At 40.2% G+C, this 26,247-nt stretch overlaps 2 protein-coding genes across 3 annotated transcripts in view; both read right to left on the reverse strand.

The window, feature by feature from the left end:
• Positions 1–920: 920 nt before the first annotated feature.
• On the reverse strand, positions 921–24,306 carry LOC108415324 (H-2 class I histocompatibility antigen, Q9 alpha chain-like). Of its 2 annotated transcripts, none has more exons than XM_037531715.1 (7): positions 24,129–24,306; positions 4,830–5,096; positions 3,291–3,563; positions 2,362–2,655; positions 2,144–2,251; positions 1,866–1,898; positions 921–1,779 (listed from the first exon to the last, which is right to left on the reverse strand). In XM_037531715.1, exons 1-7 carry the CDS (start codon positions 24,190–24,192, stop codon positions 1,763–1,765), a joined length of 1,056 nt encoding a protein of 351 aa, XP_037387612.1. In that variant the 5' UTR covers positions 24,193–24,306; the 3' UTR covers positions 921–1,762. The 2 variants fall into 2 exon arrangements, with proteins under 2 accessions (XP_037387612.1, XP_037387611.1); XM_037531714.1 differs by lacking the exon at positions 24,129–24,306 and adding an exon at positions 6,495–6,640.
• The window catches only part of LOC108416077 (H-2 class I histocompatibility antigen, Q9 alpha chain-like), a 471,933-nt gene continuing 461,566 nt past the window's right edge, over positions 15,881–26,247 (reverse strand). Inside the window, exons 2-7 of the mRNA XM_037531717.1 lie at positions 20,836–21,102; positions 18,980–19,252; positions 17,346–17,639; positions 17,139–17,249; positions 16,827–16,859; positions 15,881–16,738 (exon numbers count right to left, since the gene is read on the reverse strand). Of these exons, the coding sequence (XP_037387614.1) occupies positions 16,710–16,738; positions 16,827–16,859; positions 17,139–17,249; positions 17,346–17,639; positions 18,980–19,252; positions 20,836–21,102 (1,007 nt within the window). The 3' untranslated portion in view covers positions 15,881–16,709. The remainder of the gene's footprint in view (positions 16,739–16,826; positions 16,860–17,138; positions 17,250–17,345; positions 17,640–18,979; positions 19,253–20,835; positions 21,103–26,247) is intronic.

Raw genomic sequence — 26,247 nt, forward strand, 5'->3', positions numbered from 1 at the left:
GACGCTGCACACTCATTCATGGTAGTATAAGCTAAACTGCTGCAGGCTGAATAGGTGGGTACATGTAAATGTGTTGGTTTTCATGACATCACAGCAACAGTGAATTCAAAGCAGGCTGGTTTTACAGCTTCGTTTCCGTATATGGACTGAGGAGTGAACAGTACAATTTATATAACAGGAGTGTTTCAGTTAATACAGCACTAAATAAACTGTCTAGAAATAAGTTGAATAACTTTTAATATTCTTAGACATATTACATTCCTGACAAATCTTAGATGTGTTGATGCGCAGTGGAGATAGTTGCGCCTATCGGGAATCCAGAGTGTCAATTCATTTAAAAATGTGCATCCAGGGGGGCTCATTAAAATTTTTAGGCCTCTTAAAATCACCGAGGCCACCCGTGTGGGTGTTTTAAATCAAATGGGATTTTTCTTTCATCACGGCAACAAACACCCAAAAACCTTTTACATAAAACACCAATAATGACTGGACAAAGAAACAAATTGAATTATTTGATTTGTATGTGACTGTAACAGAAGCTGTTTGGTGCTGTGTGTCAACACTGACCGTCTCACTGACGGTAAAGACACGGCACTCACACTGATCTGACTTCTAGCAGAGGAGTTAGAGGACTTTACTTCTTAATGACTGAAATGGAATTCCTCTTTGAAAACGTGTGAATACTTCATGAGAAATGCAGGAGAAACGGCCTAAAACTACTTGGAATAATGTACGTTGTCATTAACGTCCACTGGGTGTTTTTCCTTCTCCTGTGAAGTTAATATTTAGGAGATACGAGTTTTTCCCTGACAGTGGTGTGTTCAGTTATTGATGTAACTGTAAACCTGTAATCTTAGTGAGTCAGAGTGAACATGTTAGTCCACACGGTCAGTCGGTGTCAGAAGTAAAGACGCCTGAACTCTTTTCTCTGTCCAGTTTATTTATCAAACATTTCCTTATAGAATCAGCAACATATGCAGTAAATTCAGTAAATCCAAAGTAAGAAACCCCTTTTTAGAAAGATTCAACGTTCTGTCTCAGAAAGATGAAATACTTAACATTAAAATATCAGTAAAATATTTACAAAGAACAGAAAAACACCCACAGCATCCACCCGTATACTGTATATGTAGCTACACCCAGTGTCAAAACATTGCACAGAAAATAGAATCTGATTAGGATTAATTTCTCCACATGTTTATACCCTCGAATATTAATATGTTATTTCATTTATTATCTTGCTGATCTGATTTTGTTTTTACTTTGTTTTTACTGCTTGTGCCCAATAAAGCTTAATATAAGCCACAGCTCATCTTACATTCTCTACTGTTTTCTGACTTTAAAAGTCTTTTAACAAAATTTCTCAGTTTCTGAACGTTTTATTGGCATGTGGAGAGATTAGCCATACTAGAGCGGTAACAGCGAGCAGATAGGAGCTGATTTTTAGTGTAAATGTTGGAGAACGTTCTAAAGTTCCTCCAGTCTGGATCAATCTGTGAGCACTGGAATCTCTGGAGCACTCAGTGACTGTCCTCCACACACGGCTGATCTCAGAACAGATATTTGACTGTATTTTGACTCGTCTCATCCGCTCACATGACAGCAGTGTAATTTATGGAGTCTGTATTTTTACTGAATCACTTCTAGACTAAAAAACCTCCACTGAATCCCCTGTAGATATTTTTGAGGAACAGAAGACGGATACTCAGGAGGAAATAAGCCCAACGTCAGATCCAGTGCTTGAGATGGTTGATGTGGAGCTTTAGTCGGAATCAGAGTCTAAAAAAATGTAAAAATGTAAAAACCTGAGAGATTTATTATAAAAAAAGAACTAAACAATACAAACATCAAAAAGTCTGATTTACCTGAACTGGGGGTGATCGGAACAGGTTTGTAATCTGAAACAGAGATGAGTGAATGATTACGGTTTTCCTGAGATAATGAGAAATGCTTCTCCCTCAGGGTCACAGGGATTTTCAAACACATGTAATAAGAACCCACAACAGTACAGAAAAGCTTCTAAACGCATGTAGAGAAACATTCTGAACTAATGAACAACGATCATTTTACTGAATAAATGTGTTGAACTCTGTAAGAAACCTGTGATCTCACTAACTCAATACGCTCATCTCTCTACACTTACCAGGCTTCATTATCTGCTTCTTCGTCCAAATGAAGACTCCAACACAGCCAATGAGGACAAGCTGGAGAACAGCAACTACACCAAGGATGATACCAACTGACCCTCCATCTGAAACACCAGAGTTACATCAGAGTGTTTTTAAACTGTCACATTAAAATAAATACAGTTAGTATTTAAACAAAGTACAGTTACGTTACTTCAGAAAGATTTTCTCCTACCTGACAGCACTCTACACACAGACACCTGCAGCTTCATCTCCCTCTCTAATCCACTGTGCTGAACAACACAGGTGTATTTATTCTTTTTCAGCTCCTCAGGTGAGACCGTCAGAACGCTCCTCTTCTGGAAGGTTCCATCCTGGTTGGGTAGCGTCTCTCTGAGCTCCACGTCCTCATGCAGATCCTCTCCATTCTTCTGCCAGGAGATCATCACTGCTTTGGGGAAGAAACCTGTAGCATGACACACCACTTGAGAAGAAGAGTCATTCTGGAACAGTGACACCTCAGCATGGACTGGAGAGAGAGGGAGAGATACAGAGAGATAGATACAGATACAGAGAGAGAGACAGAAAGAGAGAGAGATACAGAGAGAGAGAGAGATTTTTTTACCGACTGTTTTTTTCCTGCTCTCCACAGAAACGTCTCATATGAGACAATGAGAAAAGAAACGATTTAAGATCTGAGGTTTAAGCTGGGTTTAAGCTTTAGTTGTTATAAGGCCTGTAATGAAAATGCCATGACTGGATACAGATCTACATTAATGAGTCAAAAGTACTGCTTTGGCAACATGCAGACTCGAGTGCTTTTCTTCTTCCAGCATTGAAAAGACATGAGAGCCTGAGTTAAAGTTCAGCTTCTAAGAAAAAAAGATTTTTTCAGCTCTTAAAATATCTTAATATTTTAATGCAGGGATTAGACTGGAGTAAAGTGTTTATTAGTTTGAAAAACTATGAATGGAAAATTATTTTTAGAGTATATTTAATATGAATATTTCACAAAGCGGGTCATTTCCACTCCTGAATATATAAACAACATTCAAACTTAACTAGTTACTCTAAATTGTAGTAAATATGTAGTGCAGCCTTTCGCTTGGAAGCAGTTATTCTAGATCTCAGCTGCAGTTACAGTAACAGATCAGATCACTGTACCTTTCCTCTTCAGAGTGGATCTGCTGTACTCCACATACTTCTCCAACCACTCAGTACAGGTGTGCTCCAGGTAGGCCGTTCGTAACTTGGCTTCATTCGTCTTCTCCCACTTCTGTTTGGTTATAACAGCTTTCGGATTGGCTGCAGTCCAGGTTTCAGTGTTCAGATCCAGACTGATGAAGTCTTCTCCATCATAGCCGTACTGCATGTACCCTCTCCTGGTTCCATCATCATGCAGCTCACAGCCGTACATCCACTGCACTGTGTGAACTCCTGCACACACACACACACACACACAGACTGACGTCAGCTGAGCTGGTAATGGTACGTAGCTTTAGCTAGCTGAGTACCTCATGTGGTTAGCTAGCCAGCGTTAGGTGTCTAGCGAGGAGCGCCTGCTAGATAGAGCAGTTGATGTTTCTGTGGTCGTCACAATGCGCTGGCTAGAGATCTCAAGTTGTCGTGGCCTTTGTGCGGGAAACAAACGCCGCTTTATCCACCAAACTACACGAGAATGGCCACATCTGTAACTAGCTAGCTAACTACGGACCTGGCGCTGTGTTAGAGGCGGCATTAGCTAGGCTAGCTGCTTTGGCCACTACACTTTATCATTAAAACAGCGCAGATGACTGACAGATTAAATAAAAATTATTAAATAATAATAATAATAATAATGTTACATTAAAGCATAAGCTTCTCTTTAGCGCCCCCCAGTGGACATGTGTTTCTCAGATGTGCAGCAAAACGTACTCGAGAATTTGTGGGTCTGCAAAAAAGTGGTCAGAGTTACGTAGTTATATCCCAGGTCGGAAAAATCTCATACACTTCAATATCACTGCTTATTAAAACAAGCTTTCCCTGATAGGAGTTCAGGGATAACATGGATGTTCCAAGATGAACGTAATAATAGATCTATCTAGAACATATGACACACTAGAACATATCGCTGTTGGAAGCGATCTCCTAAACGGTAACTTTACAGGAGAAGGAAAAACCAGGTTTACGTTTAATGTAAATTAATAGAACGAGACTTTTTAAAAAGCCATTCTGGGTCGTTTCTTTTGGTCCTTCCAACATGAAATTTACACACAATGTAAACAGACATTTTCACATTATGTTCAAAACTGAAAAACGACAATAACAGAGATGCAAAGTTTTGTTCCAGCAGCAGCGACATGACCTTATTAAATATTAGAAACACATAGTGGACACATGCTGTACAGCGTAATGTACTGTATGTTAGGAAACGTCGAGTCGTGAGTTGTGAAGTATCTGAAGAACAGTGAAGTATCTGACTGATGTTCTGTATTAAACACTTCCTTACACTCACATTTCGTGTCTGACGCTCACGTATTTTCGTCATTTGAAAGCTGAAGTTTGCAGTTTTTGGTTTGGTGTTTTTATTGCTGAGAAAATGATGCATCATTTCAAGAAATGTATCTTAGCAGCTAAAAAGGTCAATATGCTTTTATCTGCTTACTGTTTTTGTTATTATAGAGCTGGAGTTCAATGTTTAGAGCTCTGAGTGTTTATACTCACCGTCAGTCTGATTGAAGCGCTGCATTAGAGCCCGCACATCGACTTTGAAGACGTCCTGAGCTCTCTGCAGATTCTGTGTGTTTCTGTTCCAGTAATCTGGATCATCAGCATCAATCTTCTCCATCCACTCTGTCTTTAGGATCATCTTCCTGATCTCACTGTCATAGTAATCAATCTGCTCTCCATCCACCAGACCCACAGCAGTGAACTCTGGGAAGTTTATTCCCGGGGTGACGGCAGTGTAGATGTACTGCAGAGAGTGAGAGGCTGAAAAAGATGAAAAATATCTCCTGAAATAGACGAACAGACGATCTTTTGCTCTATTGCTGGGGCGGCACGGTGGAGTGGTGGCGTGGTGGGTAGAGCTGTTGCCTCACAGCAAGGAGAGCCTGGGTTCGATTCCCCGGCAGGGTGACCAGGGTCCTCTCTGTGTGGAGTTTACATGTTCTCCCAGTGTCTGCGTGGGTTTCCTCTAGGTTCTCCGGTTTCCTCCCACAGTCCAAAGACATGTAGTCAGGCCAACATGCTACATTGCCCCTAGGTGTGAGTGACTCTCTGTGTCTGTCTGTCTGCCCTGTGATGGACTGGCGACCTGTCCAGGGTGTATCCTGCCTTCTGCCTGAAGACTGCTGGGAAAGGCTCCAGCACCCCCCCGTGACCCTGACGGAGAAGCGGCGTAGAAAATGGATGGATGCTCTATTGCTCTAATACAATAAGGGAAGGTTCATTATAGTGTGAGGTGTCCGCTGTGGTAATGCATGCTGTATAAAGCTAACAGGCCTTAATGGATAATGAAAGTTAAAGTCTGTATGAGACAGTAATCAGAAACAATCCATACTTATTATTTTCAATAACCTTGACCACCCAGATCAGACCCCCCTGCTGAGGTTAGATGGACATAAACTGAGAGCATAAACAGGCTTTTCTTTCTTGAGGTGTTCCATCCCTTAAAGTCTCCTGCTCAGAGTTTTATGAACTCCAGCCAATCACATTTAAGGAAGCTGTTCAGCATCACTACAGCTCTACAAAAGACCACAGACTGGGATGGAATATTTAATATCCACAGGCTGTTTACCTCGTTTTCTATCCAGACCTGTCATCACACTTCTTTTGTCTCTTTTATGTCTCACACTTCATTGCACTGCCTATAATTTGAGAAATAAGTAAAAACGTTTATCAATATTTCAGGATAAATTGAACCTAGTGGAGCTTGGGGTGAGATTAAGTGGAGGAGAAATGGAGGAAACTCAGCACTACATACTGTGATGATACAGTCATTATACTGTGTTTATGCAGCCGGTATAAGTAGCTGTACCATCATTTACAGTCTTGTACTCTATTGAGTTTCTACTCTCTTCAGACACAGTAATGCTTATTTAAATGGTGTTTTCCCTCCTGCAGTTATCATGGTACCACCTACTGCCCCATGAAGACCTGCTCTCCTACGTACGGAAAGCAGAGTAATTAAAACAGGAATATGATGAATGCAGTGGTTTTAAATCTATGTGAGAAGATTACACATCTAAATATGAAGTAATGTTGCTAATGAAATCATCAGACTCACTGCTCGTCTGTACAGCTTTCCACAGAAGGTGATCAGAGTGAAAGTGTGAAGGACTCTGATAAACAGCCGCTCACACAGACCATGTTTAAGATCAGACTCACCTGCTGATGTTAGTTGGATATGAACTGAGAGGAGAAGCAGGAATTTCACTGTAAAGTGACCCATTTTCAGCAGAGAAGACTTCAGCTGTTTCATCTCACCATCTGTTTATTCCTCTGTTACTTTAGGACTTGCTTGTGCACTGGGAGCTTAGCAGCAACTGAAGGAGTGTCTGGGTTGCCAGACAAATGAAATCCTCCTTAATGGAACATTAACTTAATGTACATAACCCTTTTGGATATGTACTGGCCTGTTCTAATTTAAATTCAGTGTATAGCTGAATATATAAAGAAAGAAAATATTGCATCTCCAGAAGGGTAACATTTTTTCAAAGTAATTTTGGGCCATTTCTGATGGTCCACTTGTTATGTTAATACGAGTTGTGTATTTCGGAATAGCTCTCATCGACTGACAGGGAACGTTTAGTCAGCTTTGAGTGAGTTTTAGACCAGAATGAACACCCGCGTTCTTGGATAGCTAATGTGCTAATCAACTATGAGCCAACCGTCATCGGATGCCTCGAGAACAGCTAGTGCTACGTCAACGGATTCAACGACATCAAGGGCTTCAAGTTCATCTACAGTACAAGTAATCACAGAAAGATGCATGATGGCTGGAATATATGGACATATGGATGTTTTTGATGAGTCTGGTGAGCAATGGGCAACGTATATTGAACGTTTTGAGCATTATGTGGTGGCTAATGACATTCCTGAGGCTAAGAAGGTTTCAATACTCTTCAGTGTTATGGGACCTAAAACGTATGGACTGCTTCGTAGTTTAGTAGCTCCCGTGGCACCTGGCACTAAGACTTACGAACAGGTTGTGACTGATCACTTCACGCCGAAACCGCTTGTTATAGCCGAAAGGTTCAGGTTCCATATCTGCAGATGGAAGTAGAAGAGAGCTCCAAGAAGTTGCTGACCATCTCAACACAGAAAGGACTCTTCTGTTTCAATCGTTTGCCGTTTGGTGTAGCGTCATCGCTCGCCTTGTTCCAGAAGGCCATGGACCAGGTACTCCTTGGGCTGCCACACACTCACTGCTACCTGGACGACATACTTGTCAGTGGTCCTGACAAGCAGACACACCTGAAAACCCTGGATGCAGTACTCAGCAGGCTAGAGGAATATGGCTTGCACCTCAAGCAAGAGAAATGTCTCTTCTTCCAGGAGTCCGTGGAATACCTGGGCCACATCATCGACGTTGCTGGGCTCCGCAAGTCACCGGAGAAGGTACGCGCCATCATAGACGCACCCGCACCAGGCGATGTGAGTCAACTGCGATCTTTCCTAGGAATGCTTAACTACTATGGACTCTTCATCCCTGACCTGGCCACTGTGCTTAAGCCGTTGAACGAACTGCTGAACAAAGAGAGAAAATGGCAGTGGACGTCAGCATGTGCATCAGCGTTCCAGAAAGCCAAAGCACTCCTGGTGGCACAAGAGGTGCTCACACACTTCAACCCTGAGCTGCCTCTCCGCCTTGCTTGCGACGCTTCACCCTATGGGGTCGGAGCTGTTCTCTCTCATGTCATGCCAGATGGTGAAGAAAAACCCATCGCCTATGCATCAAGAACGCTCAGCAAAGCAGAACAAAACTATGCTCAGATCGAGAGGGAGGCATTAGCATTAGTCTTTGGAGTACGAAAGTTCCACCAGTATCTTTACGGCAATACATTCACTCTGCTCACTGACCATCGCCCGCTCACAACCATCCTCAGTCCAGTGAAAAGCACACCATCCATGGCTGCAGCTCACATGCAACGCTGGGCGCTCCTGCTCTCCGCTCACAATTACACCATCGAGTACAGGAAAGGGGCCCTACATGCCAACGCTGATGGACTGTCGAGGTTACCGCTCCCTCATGCACCCAGTGAGAAACAAGGTGCAGTGGAGGTGTTCTACACGTCACAGTTGGACACTTTGCCAGTCAGCAACGCTGAGATCAAGCGTCATACCATGTCTGACTCCACCCTGTCCCGTGTCATGGAAATGGTCACCACTGGATGTTTTCCCACTGCAAAGGACGCAGGAGACGAGCTGTCACACTACCTCCAGCGCTACCATGAGCTCACTGTGCAGCACGGATGCCTCATGTGGGGTTTGAGAGTGATTGTGACTGCACCCCAAGGTGCTGACAGAGCTACACTCAGCACACCCAGGTGTAGTGAGGATGAAGAGCTTAGCTCGTAGCTACGTTTGGTGGCCCGGCATCGACTCCCAGATCGAACACCAAGCAAAGTCATGCCACTCATGTCAACGAGTACAGAAAGACCCTGGCCTAGCACCCTTACAGCCTTGGATGTGGCCATCCAGTCCCTGGGAACGGATACATGTGGACTATGCCTGTCCATTTGAAGGGCACATGTACCTGGTCGTAGTGGACGCACACTCCAAATGGCCCGAGATACACATCATGGATAGCACCACATCCAGCAAAACCATTCAAGTGCTTAGGGGACTTTTTAGTCGCTATGGCATTCCACACAGCCTTGTAAGCGACAATGGCCCTCAGTTCTGCTCTGAAGAATTCAGCACGTTTCTGAAAGTCAATGGAGTTAAACACATTCGCTCAGCACCGTACCATCCTGCCTCCAATGGCTTGGCAGAGCGCTTTGTGCAAACCTTCAAGCACGCTCTGAAATCTTCCAGAGGAACTACACCACTGCAACAGCGTTCCTCCTGACCTACCGCAACACCCCTTATGCAACAACCAGAGAAAGCCCTGCAATGCTATTCATTGGACGCAAGCTGCATTCTGGACTGGATTTCCTGAAACCCAGTGTGGCTAGAGCAGTGCACCAGTCGCAGGAGGCTCAACAGCAGCGACGCCGGCTGCACTCCAAACAGAGACAGTTTGCAGTTGGTGAGCCAGTGCTCGTGCGTGATTATAGGAAGGGGGAGGATAAGTGGATGCCAGCTGTGGTGATCGAGAAGACTGGACCAATGTCCTACAAGGTAAATGTGGGAACACAAGGGGTCTGGAAGCGTCATGTGGACCAGTTGCTGACTCGGCCCGAGTCAGACCCACCAGAGACTGTGAGTTGTCCACTGTCACTACCTCAGACAACCACACCTGGTACCACACTTGACCCAAGTACACCTCAACAGAAGGAGGATACTGATACAGTTCCACACACAACACATACACCACCCAAGACACCACAGTCCACAGAAATTACACACACAGGTCGTTCTGAGACAACAGGGCCTGTATGGCGATATCCTGTGAGGATCACATGTCCGCCAGTACGTTATGGAGATTGGTGAACTTTAAAAAAAAAAAAAGGAATGTTGAAGAATGTTTAAGAATGTTTGCCTTTGCAGAATGTTGTTTAATGGTTGAGTTTTGGAACTCTGTAGTGATTATAAGCCGTAATATACTCACCTATTTCTTGTTAATGTTATTGAGAAGTAAAGAAAGAAATAATCTCAGGTAGTTTATATATTTTTTAATGTATTCTATATAACCTTATGTCGTTTAAAGGAAATATACTGTAAGTTTCAGAAGAATTTTTTGTTATTGACAACGAATCTTAGTGGGGAGGAGATATGTTATGTATGAACCTAGAGATGTCCTACCAATACTTACCACCAGGGGGGGCAGACCGCCACTAGGGTATAGGGATTCTAAATGTAACCATAGCTACCTTGTAGTCCAATATAAACCAGTAAGTGATCCAACAAGAAGTTGTCCGTCCTGCTCTGTGTGTCGAGTAATAATGTTTACTTAGTTACACTATAAGGGAGCAACATAACACCACTCATCAGGAAATTTACACACAATGTAAAGGACAACAGGCAATAATGTGTGTCTGTATGTATGTGTATATATATATATATATATATATATATATATAATCATACAATCAGTCATACTTAAACAAGTGTGGTTTCTCTCAATATGGCAACCTTACAAGTGCTCCACTCAGGGTTTTGTTAATAAAGCTATCCAATCAGACTTAGAGATACTGTTCAACATCACAAGTCACTAGGAGCAAATGAACAGTCCAGGTTGATTTCAGAACTAAAAGTAGAGCAGCGGTCTTCTACAGGACTTACGACTGCAAGGCAGCAAAAACATATGACAGTTGCCAAATATTACTATATTTAACACCACATGTAAATATAATGATTTAAATAAATCTCAAAACCGTAACAGTAGTATAACTGGAACTACATGCACTTTCATTATTTATATAATAAACATTGTTTATGAGATGCTAATGCAAATATTGTTGTCTATATACTAACATATATACCAGTATGTGACGTATATACAATACTAACCACCTTTCAAAATCAACACAATAGTGTTCTTAGTTAAAAATAAATAAATAGACCGAAAAATGAGAATAAAAATAAAGAGAATAGAGAATAAAACCACAACTGACCAAAATAGTATTTATTTAACAATAGTTTTTCTCATTACAGCAGATTTTCTTTACTGCAGGGTGACCTTGTCTGTATTGATAAAAAAGCAATGTAGGGGGCCATGTGGGCCCACCACTCACAAGGTCCAGCATGGGGGCCCGTTGCAGTGCCGTATAGGCAGGAAGGTTCTTTGAACAGAAAAGCTGACCCAAATGAAGCAGGAGATGGGCAGACCTACTGTTCAACTGTTCAATGAAGTAGAAATGCGCTTGAACAGCACCTTCCACCTGCCAAGAGTGAAGGCCTGTGGGGACATGACATGAGCCGTGAGCCCCCTTCACCCTCAAGTGTTTGAGGTCATAGAGGAAGTCCTGAGAGTGCTCTCACCATTTCAACAGGCCGCAGTGTGACACCATCCTTTACAGGGGGGGCAACTGAGGCTTGTATATTTCTTATTTATACAAATACTCAACTTATTTAGAACTATTCCAGAACTGTTAGCTGAACGTCTGAACAGACGTGTCAAGCAACACCTGTGTAGTTTGTGTGATGACTCAAGTGTGATGACTGTGGCAACATTACTGCACCCAAGGTGTAAAACCTTGGGGTTCCTTATCCAAATCAAACTCCAGGAGGCTGCTAAAATTGCCACCGTCATCAGGACCCAACACGGTACCCGAAGATCCTCTGGCTACAGTTTTTGTGCACACCAGCCTCCTTGGTCCAGCGTGAGAGGGTGATGTCAAAGGTCAGACGTAGTCTTAAAACAGTGAACCTGACATTATTCCTGAATAAAAAACAATAAGACCTTCTGTTCACTGTCCTCCCACACTGACACGAGCACTGATAGGCTATATTTTAGCTGGAAAATGTCTGGCCTGCTGTTAAATGTACAGGTCATTTGACAAAAGGCTCTGTGTGTGTAACTCGCACTCATTCATAAAATGTAAGCAAGAAAAACTTTGTCACTTAAAGTTCTGTGCTTGCTTTTCAGGGTTTTAAGTCTTTTGAATGGCAGTTAGTATGTGACTCAGCATGGTGTACTTCACTGACCCCCAGCACTGCACTATGGACCACCAGTGCAGCGCCATGAAACCAGGACAGCAGCGTGTGCTTGGCAGACCGTGAGAACAGCACCATGTAAGATCTGAGGGAGCGTCCAGGATGCGATGATGTGAAACTGTTCTAGTCTCTGTAGTTCTTTCAGTCTCTTTTGCCTGGAACGCTTAGTGACCATCAGTGGTGACCCTGACTAAGAGGGGGGCTAATGGCAATAAATACTTTTTGCTTAAAATGATTAGAGAGTGAGAGAGAGAGAGAGAGAGAGAGAGAGAGAGGGAGAAGCACAGAAGTCTCTTGACAGTTATACAGAGTATCTGATATGGGTGTAACTGCAGTGATCCAGCAGAGGGAGCTGTTTTATTACAGCTGCAGGGACTTTCCATCCCCCCCAGAACACAAACTGGCTTGGCATGTTCCACCCACAGAGCAGCAACAGCAGCAGAGACTTTATACAGCGTTATGAAAGAGAGAGAGAGAGAGAGAGCGAGAGACACCTACTCTTTATCACAGTCCATTGTTTTATAAGGGTGATTGACAGGCGTCATCTGAGGACACACTTCTTCTGTTTCTTCACAGTGTATAATGACCTTCTACTGGATCAAACACAGTCAGTGTGAAGCATCTCTACTCAGCACAATCTGACCTCATCTGACCACCAACACACCACAACCACACAACCTTTCAAATGTCTTTCATTTCTGAACAACAGCTTTATGAAGTTCTCTGCAGGGTCCAGACTCGGTCCGGACTGAGAGCACATTAAGTTTTGCTTTTTCAGAACATGATGAGGTGAAAACAGAGTGAAATTCATGCCGAGTTCATTTTGAATGATAGATATACGCTGATATGACTGACCAGGCCAATAGGACCAACTCTGCCTCTCTGACTGCCGAGGCCCTCAGGGGGCCAAGGACCAGAGGGGGCAGTGGACTGCAGATACAAACACCATTAAACTAAATAGCTATTGGACATGTACAAATAACTTCATCAATGAAATAACTGAAGAAAGGTTATCTGTTCTCAGGTCCTTCTAACTTTACATTCTTCTATTGCTTCTGTTATATGATATTGTTATTTATTTATTTATTTATTTATTTATTTATGGTGGACTTCTCTTTTTGCATTATGACTCAGTTTTTTTTGTTAAAAGAGAAACAGAAGACAAAAATAACGCTGTACACCAAACCGTTCCCACATAGACACAGTAGAACTGCACATTGTTAGGCTTCGTTTTCTTTATAAGACAAACATGAACTACTGTTTTATCTTATTTATTTATTTATTTATTCAGTGTTCCTTCTTGGATTCTGAGGGGCCACAAGACATGCTGGTGCCCAGGGGCCTCACAACACCATGATCTATCCTTGCCTTGGACCACTTGCTCCCCCTCAGTAAAGGCCCAAGGAGCACCAGAGGGCCGATGGTTGGGAAACCTTATATTCCATCACTCATGAAGAAGAAGCGCCTTCCGCCCGAAGACTGCTGGGATAGGCTCCAGCACTCCCCTGCGACCCTGACGGAGAAGCGGCTTAGAAAATGGATGGATGGATGAAGAAGAAGCTTAACCTGAACGTCTGTTGAGGGGGCAGATCTGTGGAATGTTTATTGGGGCACTCAAAAAATGTTGGAACAGTTTGTTATGTGACCTTTTATATGTGGACGTTGTTTGTAGTTTGGTTTTCGGCAGTGGGAGTTTTACTGATTGACAGTTCAGCTTTTTAAAGTATCAGTAAGATAAAACAGTAAGATAACACAGCTGAAGCGTTTCTGGACGTTAGAGAGGAGAAGAGATGTTCCGAGAGAGGAAAGGTGAGATGGCTGTGAATGACATCAATGGAGAAACATCTGGCCTTTTTTTGGACAAGCCAATTTCTGTTCTAATCAGTGTTTTCACTCGTCTGTTTTTGTGAGTTTGTTTACGAGACTAACTGGTCACCATGGCTGAATTCCACAAGTGCTGTTGGTGTGAAGATCCGCAGAGTAGATCTAACAGTTAAGACACTCTGTAGGACGACACTCCAAAGCAGTCCTACACTGAACTGGAGGGTATTTTCTCAGTAAGCTGGACCACGTCCTGTCCAATAGGAATGTTCTGCTCCTCTCTTATTGTACAGACTTGCTCTTTGGCTTTTTTTATCATGCAAGCGCTCCAGACTGAACTATTTACATGCCAAGACACGCCCCTGACCACAAACATGACTCAGTACTGAGTCTCACAAACAGGAACAGAAAGAAAAGCCATTAGATTCTCCAGCAAATGAGCAAAACTCACACAATATTCTACACAGAGCTAAACCATATACAGCACTTCCCTTACCAACAGTGTGTAACTCCTATTAGAGGGATTTACATTCACATCACACCCGTTTCAGTTTCACTGGTCCACACGTTTCTTTATGAGACAGAAATGAAACCTAATGCTCCATGTTAGTCAGTGAGTGTTGAAGATGTTCTCGCTCAGTGACTGTAAACCACGTGACTGGTCCCAAACCGGTCTGACAGCAGGAGATAAGATAACAGCAGAACTTTTAAGCTGTAAACAGTCTGAAGACACTACAGATGAGTTACATGCACATGGCAGTAAAAGGGATGATGAAGGTTAAAGACTGTATTACCTGAAGTTTTAGTAGATCTTCCTACAGGACGAATACAGTCACTTGTGCATGAACTGATCACACAGAGTTTTAACGTGAGGGAGAAGAAGTGAAGGTGTCTGATGGTCTTTCATTTCAGCCTGATTCCCCTCATTACTGCACCAGCCATAGGGTTATTAGGGAATCCAGAGCGTCAATTCATTTATGTGAATGCATCCAGGAGGAGCTCATTTACGTCGTTTTAAAAACGAATGGGATTTTTTGTTTCATCACTGCAATAAAGGCCCAAAAACCTTTTACATAAAACACCAATAATGCCTGGACAAAGAAACTGTAAATATTTCAGTAAAATAATTGAATTATTTGATTTGCATGTGTATCTCATTTCCAGAATTTACAGCGCTTACACAAACTCACTACTGTTTTCAGAGCGTTAACATTTTTGTATGAATTGTGTATGATGGGCTATGATGATGTCATGGGATCAGAACTGTAAATGAATAGCAGTTTTATATTTATAATATAAATAAATATTTCAGTAAAATAATTGAATTGTTTGATTTGTATGTGACTGTAACAGAAGCTGTTTGGTGCTGTGAGTCAACACTGTCTGACCGTCTCACTGAGATCAAGGAGAATCTTGCTGTGACCGATTGAGCGAACAGTAAAGACACGGCACTCACACTGATCTGACTTCTAGCAGAGGAGTTAGAGGACTTTACTTCTTAATGACTGAAATGGAATTCCTCTTTGAAAACGTGTGAATATTTCATGAGAAATGCAGGAGAAACGGCCTAAAACTACTTGGAATAATGTACATTATCATTAACGTCCACTGGGTGTTTTTCCTTCTCCTGTGAATTTAATATTTAGGAGATACGAGTTTTTCCCTGGGCGGCATAATGGCGTGGTGGGTAGCGCTGTCGCCTCACAGCGAGGAGGGCCTGGGTTCGATTCCCCGTCCGGGCGGCCAGGGTCCCCTCTGTGTGGAGTTTGCATGTTCTCCCCGTGTCTGTGTGGGTTTTCTCTGGGTTCCCCGGTTTCCTCCCACAGGCCAATTGGACGTGCTAAATTGCCCGTGTGTGAGTGACTGTCTGTGTCTGTCTGTCTGCCCTGCGATGGACTGGTGACCTGTCCAGGGTGTATCCTGCCTTCCGCCCGAAGATTGCTGGGATAGGCTCCAGCACCCCCCCGCGACCCTGACGGAGAAGCGGCTTAGAAAATGGATGGATGGAGTTTTTCCCTGACAGTGGTGTGTTCAGTTATTGATGTAACTGTAAACCTGTAATCTTAGTGAGTCAGAGTGAACATGTTAGTCCACACGGTCAGTCGGTGTCAGAAGTAAAGACGCCTGAATTTTCTCTGTCCAGTTTATTTATTATCAAACATTTCCTTATAGAAACAGCAACATATGCAGTAAATTCAGTAAATCCAAAGTAAGGAACCTTTTTAGAAAGATTCAACGTTCTGTCTCAGAAAGAGGAAATACTTAACATTAAAATATCAGTAAAATATTTACAAAGAACAACAAAACACCCACAGCATCCACCCGTATATTGTATATGTAGCTACACCCAGTGTCAAAACATTGCACAGAAAATAGAATCTGATTAGGATTAATTTCTCCACATGTTTATACCCTCGAATATTAATATGTTATTTCATTTATTATCTTGCTGATCTGATTTTGTTTTTACTTTGATTTTACTGCTTGAGCCCAATAAAGCTTAATATAAGCCACAGCTCATCTTACATTCTCTACTGTTTTCTGACTTTAAAAGTCTTTTAACAAAATTTCTCAGTTTCTGAACGTTTTATTGGCATGTGGAGAGATTAGCCATACTAGAGCGGTAACAGCGAGCAGATAGGAGCTGATTTTTAGTGTAAATGTTGGAGAACGTTCTAAAGTTCCTCCAGTCTGGATCAATCTGTGAGCACTGAAATCTCTGGAGCACTCAGTGACTGTCCTCCACACACGGCTGATCTCAGAACAGATATTTGACTGTATTTTGACTCGTCTCATCCGCTCACATGACAGCAGTGTAATTTATGGAGTCTGTATTTTTACTGAATCACTTCTAGACTAAAAAACCTCCACTGAATCCCCTGTAGATATTTTTGAGGAACAGAAGACGGATACTCAGGAGGAAATAAGCCCAACGTCAGATCCAGTGCTTGAGATGGGTTATGTGGACCTGTGGTCGGAACCAGAGTCTAAAAAATGTAAAAACATGTAAAAACCTGAGAGATTTATTATAAAAAAAGTACTAAACCATACAAACATCAAAAAAGTCTGATTTACCTGAACTGGAGCTGCTCGGAACAGGTTTGAAATCTGAAACAGAGATGAGTGAATGATTATGGTTTTCCTGAGATAATGTTCATTATCCCAGAAGGGACTTTCAAACACACACACACATTTTCTAAGCTGCTTCTCCCTCAGGGTCACAGGGACTTTAAAACATATGTAATAAAAACAGTACAGAAAAACTTCTAAACGTATGTAGAGAAACATTCTGAACTAATGAGCGATCATTTTACTGAGTAAAGGTGTTGAACTCTGTAAGAAACCTGTGATCTCACTAACTCAATACGCTCATCTCTCTACACTCACCAGGCTTCATTATCTGCTTCTTCGTCCAAATGAAGACTCCAACACAGCCAATGAGGACAAGCAGGAGAACAGCAACAACTACACCAAGGATGATACCAACTGACCCTCCATCTGAAACACCAGAGTTACATCAGAGTGTTTTTAAACTGTCACATTAAAATAAATGTTGAAGTACAGTTATTTTACTTCAGAAAGATTTTCTCCTACCTGACAGGACTCTACAATCAGACACTGGCAGCACCTTCTCCCTCTCTAATGCACCATGATGAACAACACAGGTATATTTATTCTTTTTCAGCTCCTCAGGTGAGACGGTCAGAACGCTCCTCTTCTGGAAGGTTCCATCCTGGTTGGGTAGCGTCTCTCTGAGCTCCACGTCCTCATGCAGATCCTCTTCATCCTTCTGCCAGTAGATCATCACTGCTTTGGGGAAGAAACCTGTAGCATGACACACCACTGGAGAAGAAGAGTCCTTCTGGAACAGAGACACCTCAGGAGAGACTGGATGGGGGTTTAAGTAAGAAAGTAAATAATCAATAATTAAATCATTTTTAATATAGCACATTTAAAACCAAGTGTTCCACAGTTAATGGACAGATTTGCCTCACTGTCATTTTTCCAGTCTCATTTACACATAAAAACAAATGAATTGTCTTGATGTCAGATGGTCGACTGTTCCACAGTCTTGGCACAGCAACAGTAAATCCACACCTCCTTTTAGTTTAAGCTGAGCCTATAGAACAGTCAGACGTAACTGAGGAGCTGATCTTCAAGAACACACAGAGAATGTCCACAGTACATGAAGGTGAAAGGCCATGGACTGCTTTAAAGCAGTTCATGCCACATTATATTGATCAGTGTCAGTCCCAGGATTTGTTTATGTGGTGTCATCACTGCTCAGGGGCAAATAAATGCCTCCAAATTCAAAGTGCTCCATAATTTTCTTATAATATCTCTAAATACATTTTTAAATGAAAAGAACACTTCAACCAAGGTTGATAACCATAATAACAAGTTCATAAGATAATCGTAATAATACTTTAACTATGAAACATTTAAAAATTATGATTAATTAATGATTCAGGCATGCAAACTTGTAAGGTGCCCACTCCCCGTAGGGGGTCTGGAGGCTTGTACTGCTTTCCAGGTATGATGGCTTATTTGATAAAAGCCTATTCTGTTTTTTTTTTCATATGATGCTGTTTCATTTTTAGAAAATATCTGTACGTCTTTTATTTATGAGCTAATTCAGTGATGTTTTTTTAACATTCATACGGCCAGACTGTGTTACTTTTTCCTGCTCTCTGTAGAAATGCTACCATCTATATTTCATTTCAAGCTGCAATTTAAAAAAGCTGTTTAATTAAAGCATCAATGATGATAATGTCTTTAATGAGCATGTCTTGGAGACCTACATCTGCAACAGTCAACAGTTTTAGCAACATGTGGAATTCTTGGGTGTTTTTATTCTTTCAGCTTCAAAAAGACACCAATGTACCACAACAGAGTTAAGCTTCTACGAAAAAACCAAATCAGTTAAGCTTTCAGCTCTTCAGATGTCTTGGCATTCTCATGCATGGAATGGACTAGATTAAATATTTATCTGTTAATTATGAAAATCTAGGAATGGAAAAGTTATTTTTAAGTTTTATTTTAACATGTGCCAGAAAAAGGCCTTTTAGGAAGGTTTTTGAATTGGTCATTTCCTCTCCTAAAGGTAAGCAACATTTCAACTTTATATTTACTATGGGTTTAACAAATATGTAAGACTTCTGTTATTTTTTAGAAATAACAGTTTCAGAGCTAAGCTGCAGTTAAAGTAACTGATCAGATCTCTGTACCTTTCCTCTCCAGACTGGATCTGCCATACTCCACATACTGCTGTAACCAGTCAATACAGGTGTTCTCCAGGTAGTCTTTCCATTTAGCAGCTGCACCCAGACCATCCCACTTCTGTTTGGTAGTCACCGCTTTAGCGTTGGCTGCAGTCCAGGTGAGAGTGTTCATATCCAGACTGATGAAGTCTTCTCCATCATAGCCGTACTGCATGTATCCTCTCTTGGTTCCATCATCATGCAGCTCACAGCTGACCATAAACTGCACTGTGTGAACTCCTGCTCACACACACACACACACACACACACACACACACACACACACACACACACACACAGTAAGTTCAGTTCAGCTCTTTCTTCATCACTGACTTTAGCATCCTACACTCTACTCTACACACAAGACACTGAATTGAAACCTGAACTCCATCAGCACATGATTCTCCATGGTGTCTTATAGTACAGTAGAGCGTTTAGTGTCGTGTGTGTGACAGTCTGACTAAGATGGAAAGGAGGTTATTTTCAGCCTCAGATGCTCCGCATCTCTGTCATACTTTATTTTGTCATATATATAATTGTTTGCATCACAGTAGTTGAATGAAAATTTGTCTCCTGCTTTATTTGATTTTGCCTGATCTGGTATCCATGTGGATTCACAGACTAGTCAGCTACAGATTCAAGATTCAAGAGTTTTATTGTCATGTGCACAGCAGAACAGGCAGTTGCACTGTACAATGAAATTCTTACTTTGCTGTTCCTCCATTCACCATATATACTCTTAAGAGAATAAAAAATGAAAATATAAGAATAACTCTAAGTACAGTAGTAAAAAGTAAAAGCTAAAAGTGTACAGTATGTGCAAAGTTGAAATAAAATTAAAGTTACACGTGAGTATGTACAAATAAGTGGAGCAGCTGTTCATAAAGTGCATCAAGTGACAGATGAAAACAGATGTAAACAGTAAACAATATTACTCTGTGCAAGTTATCCATAACAGTATTTTCCACCAGAGCTCTTAGAGATTCTTTTCTGAATTACCGTCTATGCTGATACAATAGGATTGATATAAATTTTAATGTAGAAAGATTATAAAAGAAAAAAATCTTTGGTTTACTCTTCTAGTAGAAAATACTGGAAACTGCTGTTTTTAATGTTGGTTCAGCAGGAGTTTGCTAACTAAATGAAACGAAACTAAAATGATCCATGACTTGAGCACCATTAACGTGCTTTATAATCATTCTTAGAAATGCTGAGCTAATATCTGAGAAAAGACAAACATATAATTTTCAGCTGTTTTCTTTTTTAAAGTGTACAGTTGTGTACAGTCAATTTCATCCATTAGTGCAAGCTTACGCAATGTTTTACCGACTCTAGTTGAAGATATAAGACAACACTACAGCAACGCCATAAATGTCTCAAAACCTTCTGCTATTAACACTGTATTTATTAAAACAAGTCACTTACAAGAGTTTATGGATTAAAGAGAAAATCCATAATAATTAAATCTATCTAGAACATATATGAGAGACTAACTACACACCTGAAGGACATGGTGGGCTGTACAGCATAATCAAAGTATATGTTTACAAATATGCTGAGCTGCTTGTATATTTGAGTCTATAAGACATTGTGTTGGAGACGCTGCCTCTGACCCTCAAGTATTGGACTTTGTTGAAGAAATCTGGAGGTTTGTGTGCTGTTTTGGTTTTGTGTTTATAGTTTTGAGAAAACCGGGCATCATTTCAGAACATGTGTGTCAGCAATTTAAAAAAAGGTTATGTGTGTTTTTACATACGTACTGTGTAGGTGTTACTGTAGAGCTGGAGTTCAGTGTTAAGTGCTCAGAGTGGGTTCATACTCACCGTCAGTCTGGTTGAAGCGCTGCATTAGAGTCCCCACACTGACTTTAAAGGTCTCCTGAGATCCCTGTGCGATCTGTGACTGTCTGGTCCAGTAATCTGGATCAGCAGCATCAACCTTCTTCATCCACTCTGTCTTTGTCATCACTTTCCTGATAACACTGTCATAGTACTCAAACTGCTCTCCATCCAGTCGACCCACCACAGTGAACTCTGGGAAGTTTATTCCTGGAGTAACTGCAGTGTAGAAGTACTGCACAGAGTGAGAGGCTGAAAAAGATAATTAAAAATCAGCTGAAATGGATGAAAAGGCTCTGTGAAATTGATCAATTCACAAATCATCCCACATAATAATTCTTGCACCGCGTTACACAAACTGTAACCATCTGCTTGTAATAAAAGGTCTAAACATACAGAGCCTTTCTGACCACCAACAGACTGACCTGCTGATGTTAGAGGAATATAAACTGTAAAGACTGACCTGCTGATGTTGGAGGAATATAAACTGTAAAGACTGACCTGCTGATGTTAGAGGAATATAAACTGTAAAGACTGACCTGCTGATGTTAGAGGAATATAAACTGTAAAGACTGACCTGCTGATGTTAGAGGAATATAAACTGTAAAGACTGACCTGCTGATGTTAGAGGAATATAAACTGTAAAGACTGACCTGCTGATGTTAGAGGAATATAAACGGTAAAGACTGACCTGCTGATGTTAGAGGAATATAAACTGTAAAGACTGACCTGCTGATGTTAGAGGAATATAAACTGTAAAGACTGACCTGCTGATGTTAGAGGAATATAAACTGTAAAGACTGACCTGCTGATGTTAGAGGAATATAAACGGTAAAGACTGACCTGCTGATGTTAGAGGAATATAAACTGTAAAGACTGACCTGCTGATGTTAGAGGAATATAAACTGTAAAGACTGACCTGCTGATGTTAGAGGAATATAAACTGTAAAGACTGGCCTGCTGATGTTAGAGGAATATAAACTGTAAAGACTGACCTGCTGATGTTAGAGGAATATAAACTGTAAAGACTGACCTGCTGATGTTAGAGGAATATAAACTGTCAAGACTGACCTGCTGATGTTAGAGGAATATAAACTATAAAGACTGACCTGCTGATGTTAGAGGAATATAAACTGTCAAGACTGACCTGCTGATGTTAGAGGAATATAAACTGTCAAGACTGACCTGCTGATGTTAGAGGAATATAAACTGTAAAGACTGGCCTGCTGATGTTAGAGGAATATAAACTGTAAAGACTGACCTGCTGATGTTAGAGGAATATAAACTGTAAAGACTGACCTGCTGATGTTAGAGGAATATAAACTGTAAAGACTGACCTGCTGATGTTAGAGGAATATAAACGGTAAAGACTGACCTGCTGATGTTAGAGGAATATAAACTGTAAAGACTGACCTGCTGATGTTAGAGGAATATAAACGGTAAAGACTGACCTGCTGATGTTAGAGGAATATAAACTGTAAAGACTGACCTGATGATGTTAGAGGAATATAAACTGTAAAGACTGACCTGCTGATGTTAGAGGAATATAAACTGTAAAGACTGACCTGCTGATGTTAGAGGAATATAAACAGTAAAGACTGACCTGCTGATGTTAGAGGAATATAAACTGTAAAGACTGACCTGCTGATGTTAGAGGAATATAAACAGTAAAGACTGACCTGCTGATGTTAGAGGAATATAAACTGTAAAGACTGACCTGCTGATGTTAGAGGAATATAAACAGTAAAGACTGACCTGCTGATGTTAGAGGAATATAAACAGTAAAGACTGACCTGCTGATGTTAGAGGAATATAAACTGAGAGGATAAACAGGGTTTTCATCATCTCTGTCCAGCAGTGTAAACTTTGTCTGTAAAACTATTTTGTTCTGCATCAATTTAAATCCTCCTTGCACAGCCAGAACTCACTAACCTCAGGGCAAGGTGAGCAGGGTTGCCAGATCATTAATTCCCCTACTAAGGCATTAATAATATCTTGGGGAACAGCAAAGTATATACAATATAACTTCCCCTTGGAATTTATATGATCATAATGTAGATTAAAATCTGTTATAAAGAGACTATTTTAAGATTATTATTGAACCACAACACACATTAAATTTCCCTTCAAGGAAAAAACACAAAAAATTTAATTGATCATTTCACTAATTTAAAAATACTTAAGTGACGCTCCACATTAAAATGATGTTAAAGTTTTAGACGCATTTAATAAGTGTAGCGTACATGTGTAAGTCTGAGTGTAACTGTAGTGTACATGTAAGGTTTTCCACAATATTTTACCTTTCATACTCAGATAAAAAGGCAAATGAGAAAAGTATAAAGTATGAAAAAAAGTATGACCAACCATGAACAGAATTACAAATTCAAGTTCTACCTTCAGATCTTTACTTTACAAAGGCCTCTGCTAACGACATCAATCTCTAAACAGGTTTTCTGTCAACATGGCAACCCTGCACTCTGGGCTGTATAAACATCAGCCTCCAATCAGATTGAGAGATGCTGTTCAGAGTCACTAGTCACTGGGAATAACTGAACTCTCCAGGTTGAGCTCAAAACTGAAAGCACTGCCTGGATCTTTCTGTACTTTCTGTAATGGATCATTGGGCATTACAGCTGCTAGAGGAGCAACATTTAAGCAGAATTTCACAAATGGCTATTAAATATGAAATAATATTTTATAATAGACTGTTTAAAATCATGCACCTGCTCTACTAACCAAACCTGTCAACCCATCCGCTCTCAGTGTCTCACACTGCATTGTACTGTCTACATTTTACAAACAGATGAAAATAAATTTATTAGTATTTCATTATTAATGGAAATTTAAGTGTCGTCTGCTGGACAAAATTTCCTTTAGCCTACTTCACATAGTAACAGAAAACTTCTGTAGTTCCAACAAATAAAAACAATAAAGACCTCTTGACCCCTGACAAAGTCACGTTTCCATGTGAAAAATAATATGTGATGAGCAAAGCTGTCATAATATTCATAATAAATGTCATAATAAAACAATTCAGTAGTTTCAATTCAAATGAGTAAGTTAGAGCTGGAAAGCAAAGCTCTCTGTTTTGTCTAAATATTTTAGATCTACATGATCACAGATCTACATATGAAACATTGTTGATTTATGCAGTAAATTTCATAACTAGTCATCATCAAACACTTAACTGTTGGTTTAAAATGAACACAGACGTTAATGAGAGTGAAACTGTAAAGGATCATTTGAACAGTCGCTCACACAGATCATGTCAGACTCACCTGCTGAGGTTAGCTGAATATAAACTGAGAGGAGAAGCAGATATTTCAGCATACAGTGCTCCATTTTCAGCAGTGCAGACTTCAGAACAGTCACCTGAAGAGCTGTTTAGTCCTCTGTTAAACTGCTGTTTCCTTGTTCTTCTACACAGAGAACTCAGCAGCAGCAGGAGGGGCTGGGTTGCCAGAGTTAACTCCTCCTTACTGGAATGTTAAGGTAATGTTCATACCCCTCTGGAATGTATAGGCCCATACAATTGACTCTATATATATATATATACAGTACTGCACAAAAGTCTTAGGCACCCAAAACACATTTTCAAAATCTATTTGTTTTATATATATATATATATATATCGCTGTTGTCAGAACAAAACCTTGTATCTCCATTTTCGTAATTTTTCAGTTTTACAATTTGAAAATACACATGGCCCTTTACATTTTAAGCAAATCTCATGATGAACAGACAAAAAAATGGCCCAAAATGACTTGGAGAGACGTCTGGTTCCCCTGATTTACATTAAAAGTACAGTATGTTTTTTCCTTTTCCTGTAAAGTTACCATATTGAGGATACAAGGTTTTCTTCTGACACCAGTGATACACACACACACACACACACACACACACACAATAAATAGATACTCTGTCCACATTTCGCATTTGTCCCCAGTGCATCACTAATGCCAGTTTTTTTATTTAGTTTCCCTCAAAATGGCAACCCTGCAAGTCTGCCGCCCAGCGTTTTATAAACACCAGGCTCCACCCAATCAGATTTACACAGTGTGCTGCATCACATGCTGCTAGGATCAAGTGAACTCTCCAGGTTCAGGGTTCAGATTTTCAGCTGAGCAGTTGCTGCTGAATTTACAGTCCCTCAGAAAAGAGCTCAGAGCAAGTTCAGTCACAGTGAGGCCCCTCCCAAAAAGACTGTTCTTTGAGGGTTCTTTAGCAAAGAGAATGGTTCTGTATATATATATATATATATATATATATATATATATATATATATATATATATATATATATATATATATAGAACCATTTCATTTCTTTGCATGGTGAAATGGTCCTTCACATTGATGGACAATGTGTTGTATATGGTTCTACATATAAGCTTTTTGAAAAGGGTTCTATGTTCTATATAGCACCAAAAGAATTATTCTGTAATAATGATATCAAGCTTGTAAAAATAGAAGAAAACTACCATGAAAAGAACCATTTCAGCATGAAATATACAAACTCATGGTTCTAAATAGAGCCACTGTCTTTACTAAAGAACCTTTGAAGAACCATCTTTTTTAAACATGAGTACCTATTTTTGAGCTAAGAAGGCCAATTGAAATTTCACTGTTTTAGAAGCACTTAGAATAAACTTTTTAGAATATAAAATAATATATATATATTATTTTTTTTTAAAGTTAATTTTTTTAGAATAAACTTTTGACAGGAAAAATCTGACGGAAATGAATTATTTCAGTAGAATTTTACCGTTAACTATGGACTGAAAAAGACAGGTGTGGAGCTGTGTATGGATTAATTTAGCTTATTAAATTCAGCACTTATTTAATTTCCTTTATTCATTTGTGTCCACATTTATTATTTACACTTTCTAATGTAGCTCGTGTTAGACAGTTCCCTGAGCCTGATAGCATAACAGCTAAATACGACTGCAGTTCACTCCACAAGTAAATCGAATTGATTTAATGAGTCTCAAAATTCTATAACAGTATCATAACTCCATCATTATTTATTTATTTATTTATTTATTATTTCTGTGTATCCTTCATGTCACTTTACTTAATAGATACACTTGCAAAGAGTTTGCCTTTTATATATATATATATATATATATATATATAAATAAATAACCTAATATTCAAAATGTATATAACAATGTAGCACCTGTCAAAATCACAAGGTCCCTTTACAAAACAGCATCTTAGTAAAAGATAAATAAATAAATAAATGAATAAATAAACTAAGAGGCAGAGGATAAAAACACAATTGATCGATATAATGGAATTAAAATCTTAAGCACGACTACATTTATAATATGAATTGCATAATTAATAATTAATTAATATGAATTAAATTATTAATGAATTGCATTTAACATACACTG

This window comes from Pygocentrus nattereri, chromosome 20 (assembly GCF_015220715.1).
Source record: "Pygocentrus nattereri isolate fPygNat1 chromosome 20, fPygNat1.pri, whole genome shotgun sequence".
Taxonomy (NCBI): Eukaryota; Metazoa; Chordata; class Actinopteri; order Characiformes; family Serrasalmidae; genus Pygocentrus; species Pygocentrus nattereri.

What these genes read in the sequence shown, in the direction of transcription:
- LOC108415324 (XM_037531714.1), bottom strand. Translation starts at nt 6,588, where the DNA reads ATGAAACAGCTGAAGTCTTCTCTGCTGAAAATGGGTCACTTTACAGTG. An exon ending in ATCCACTCTGAAGAGGAAAG is followed by an intron (nt 2,656 to 3,290) that starts GTACAGTGATCT and finishes CTCTCTCTCCAG; the next exon opens with TCCATGCTGAGGTGTCACTG. An exon ending in TGTGTGTAGAGTGCTGTCAG is followed by an intron (nt 2,252 to 2,361) that starts GTAGGAGAAAAT and finishes CTGGTGTTTCAG; the next exon opens with ATGGAGGGTCAGTTGGTATC.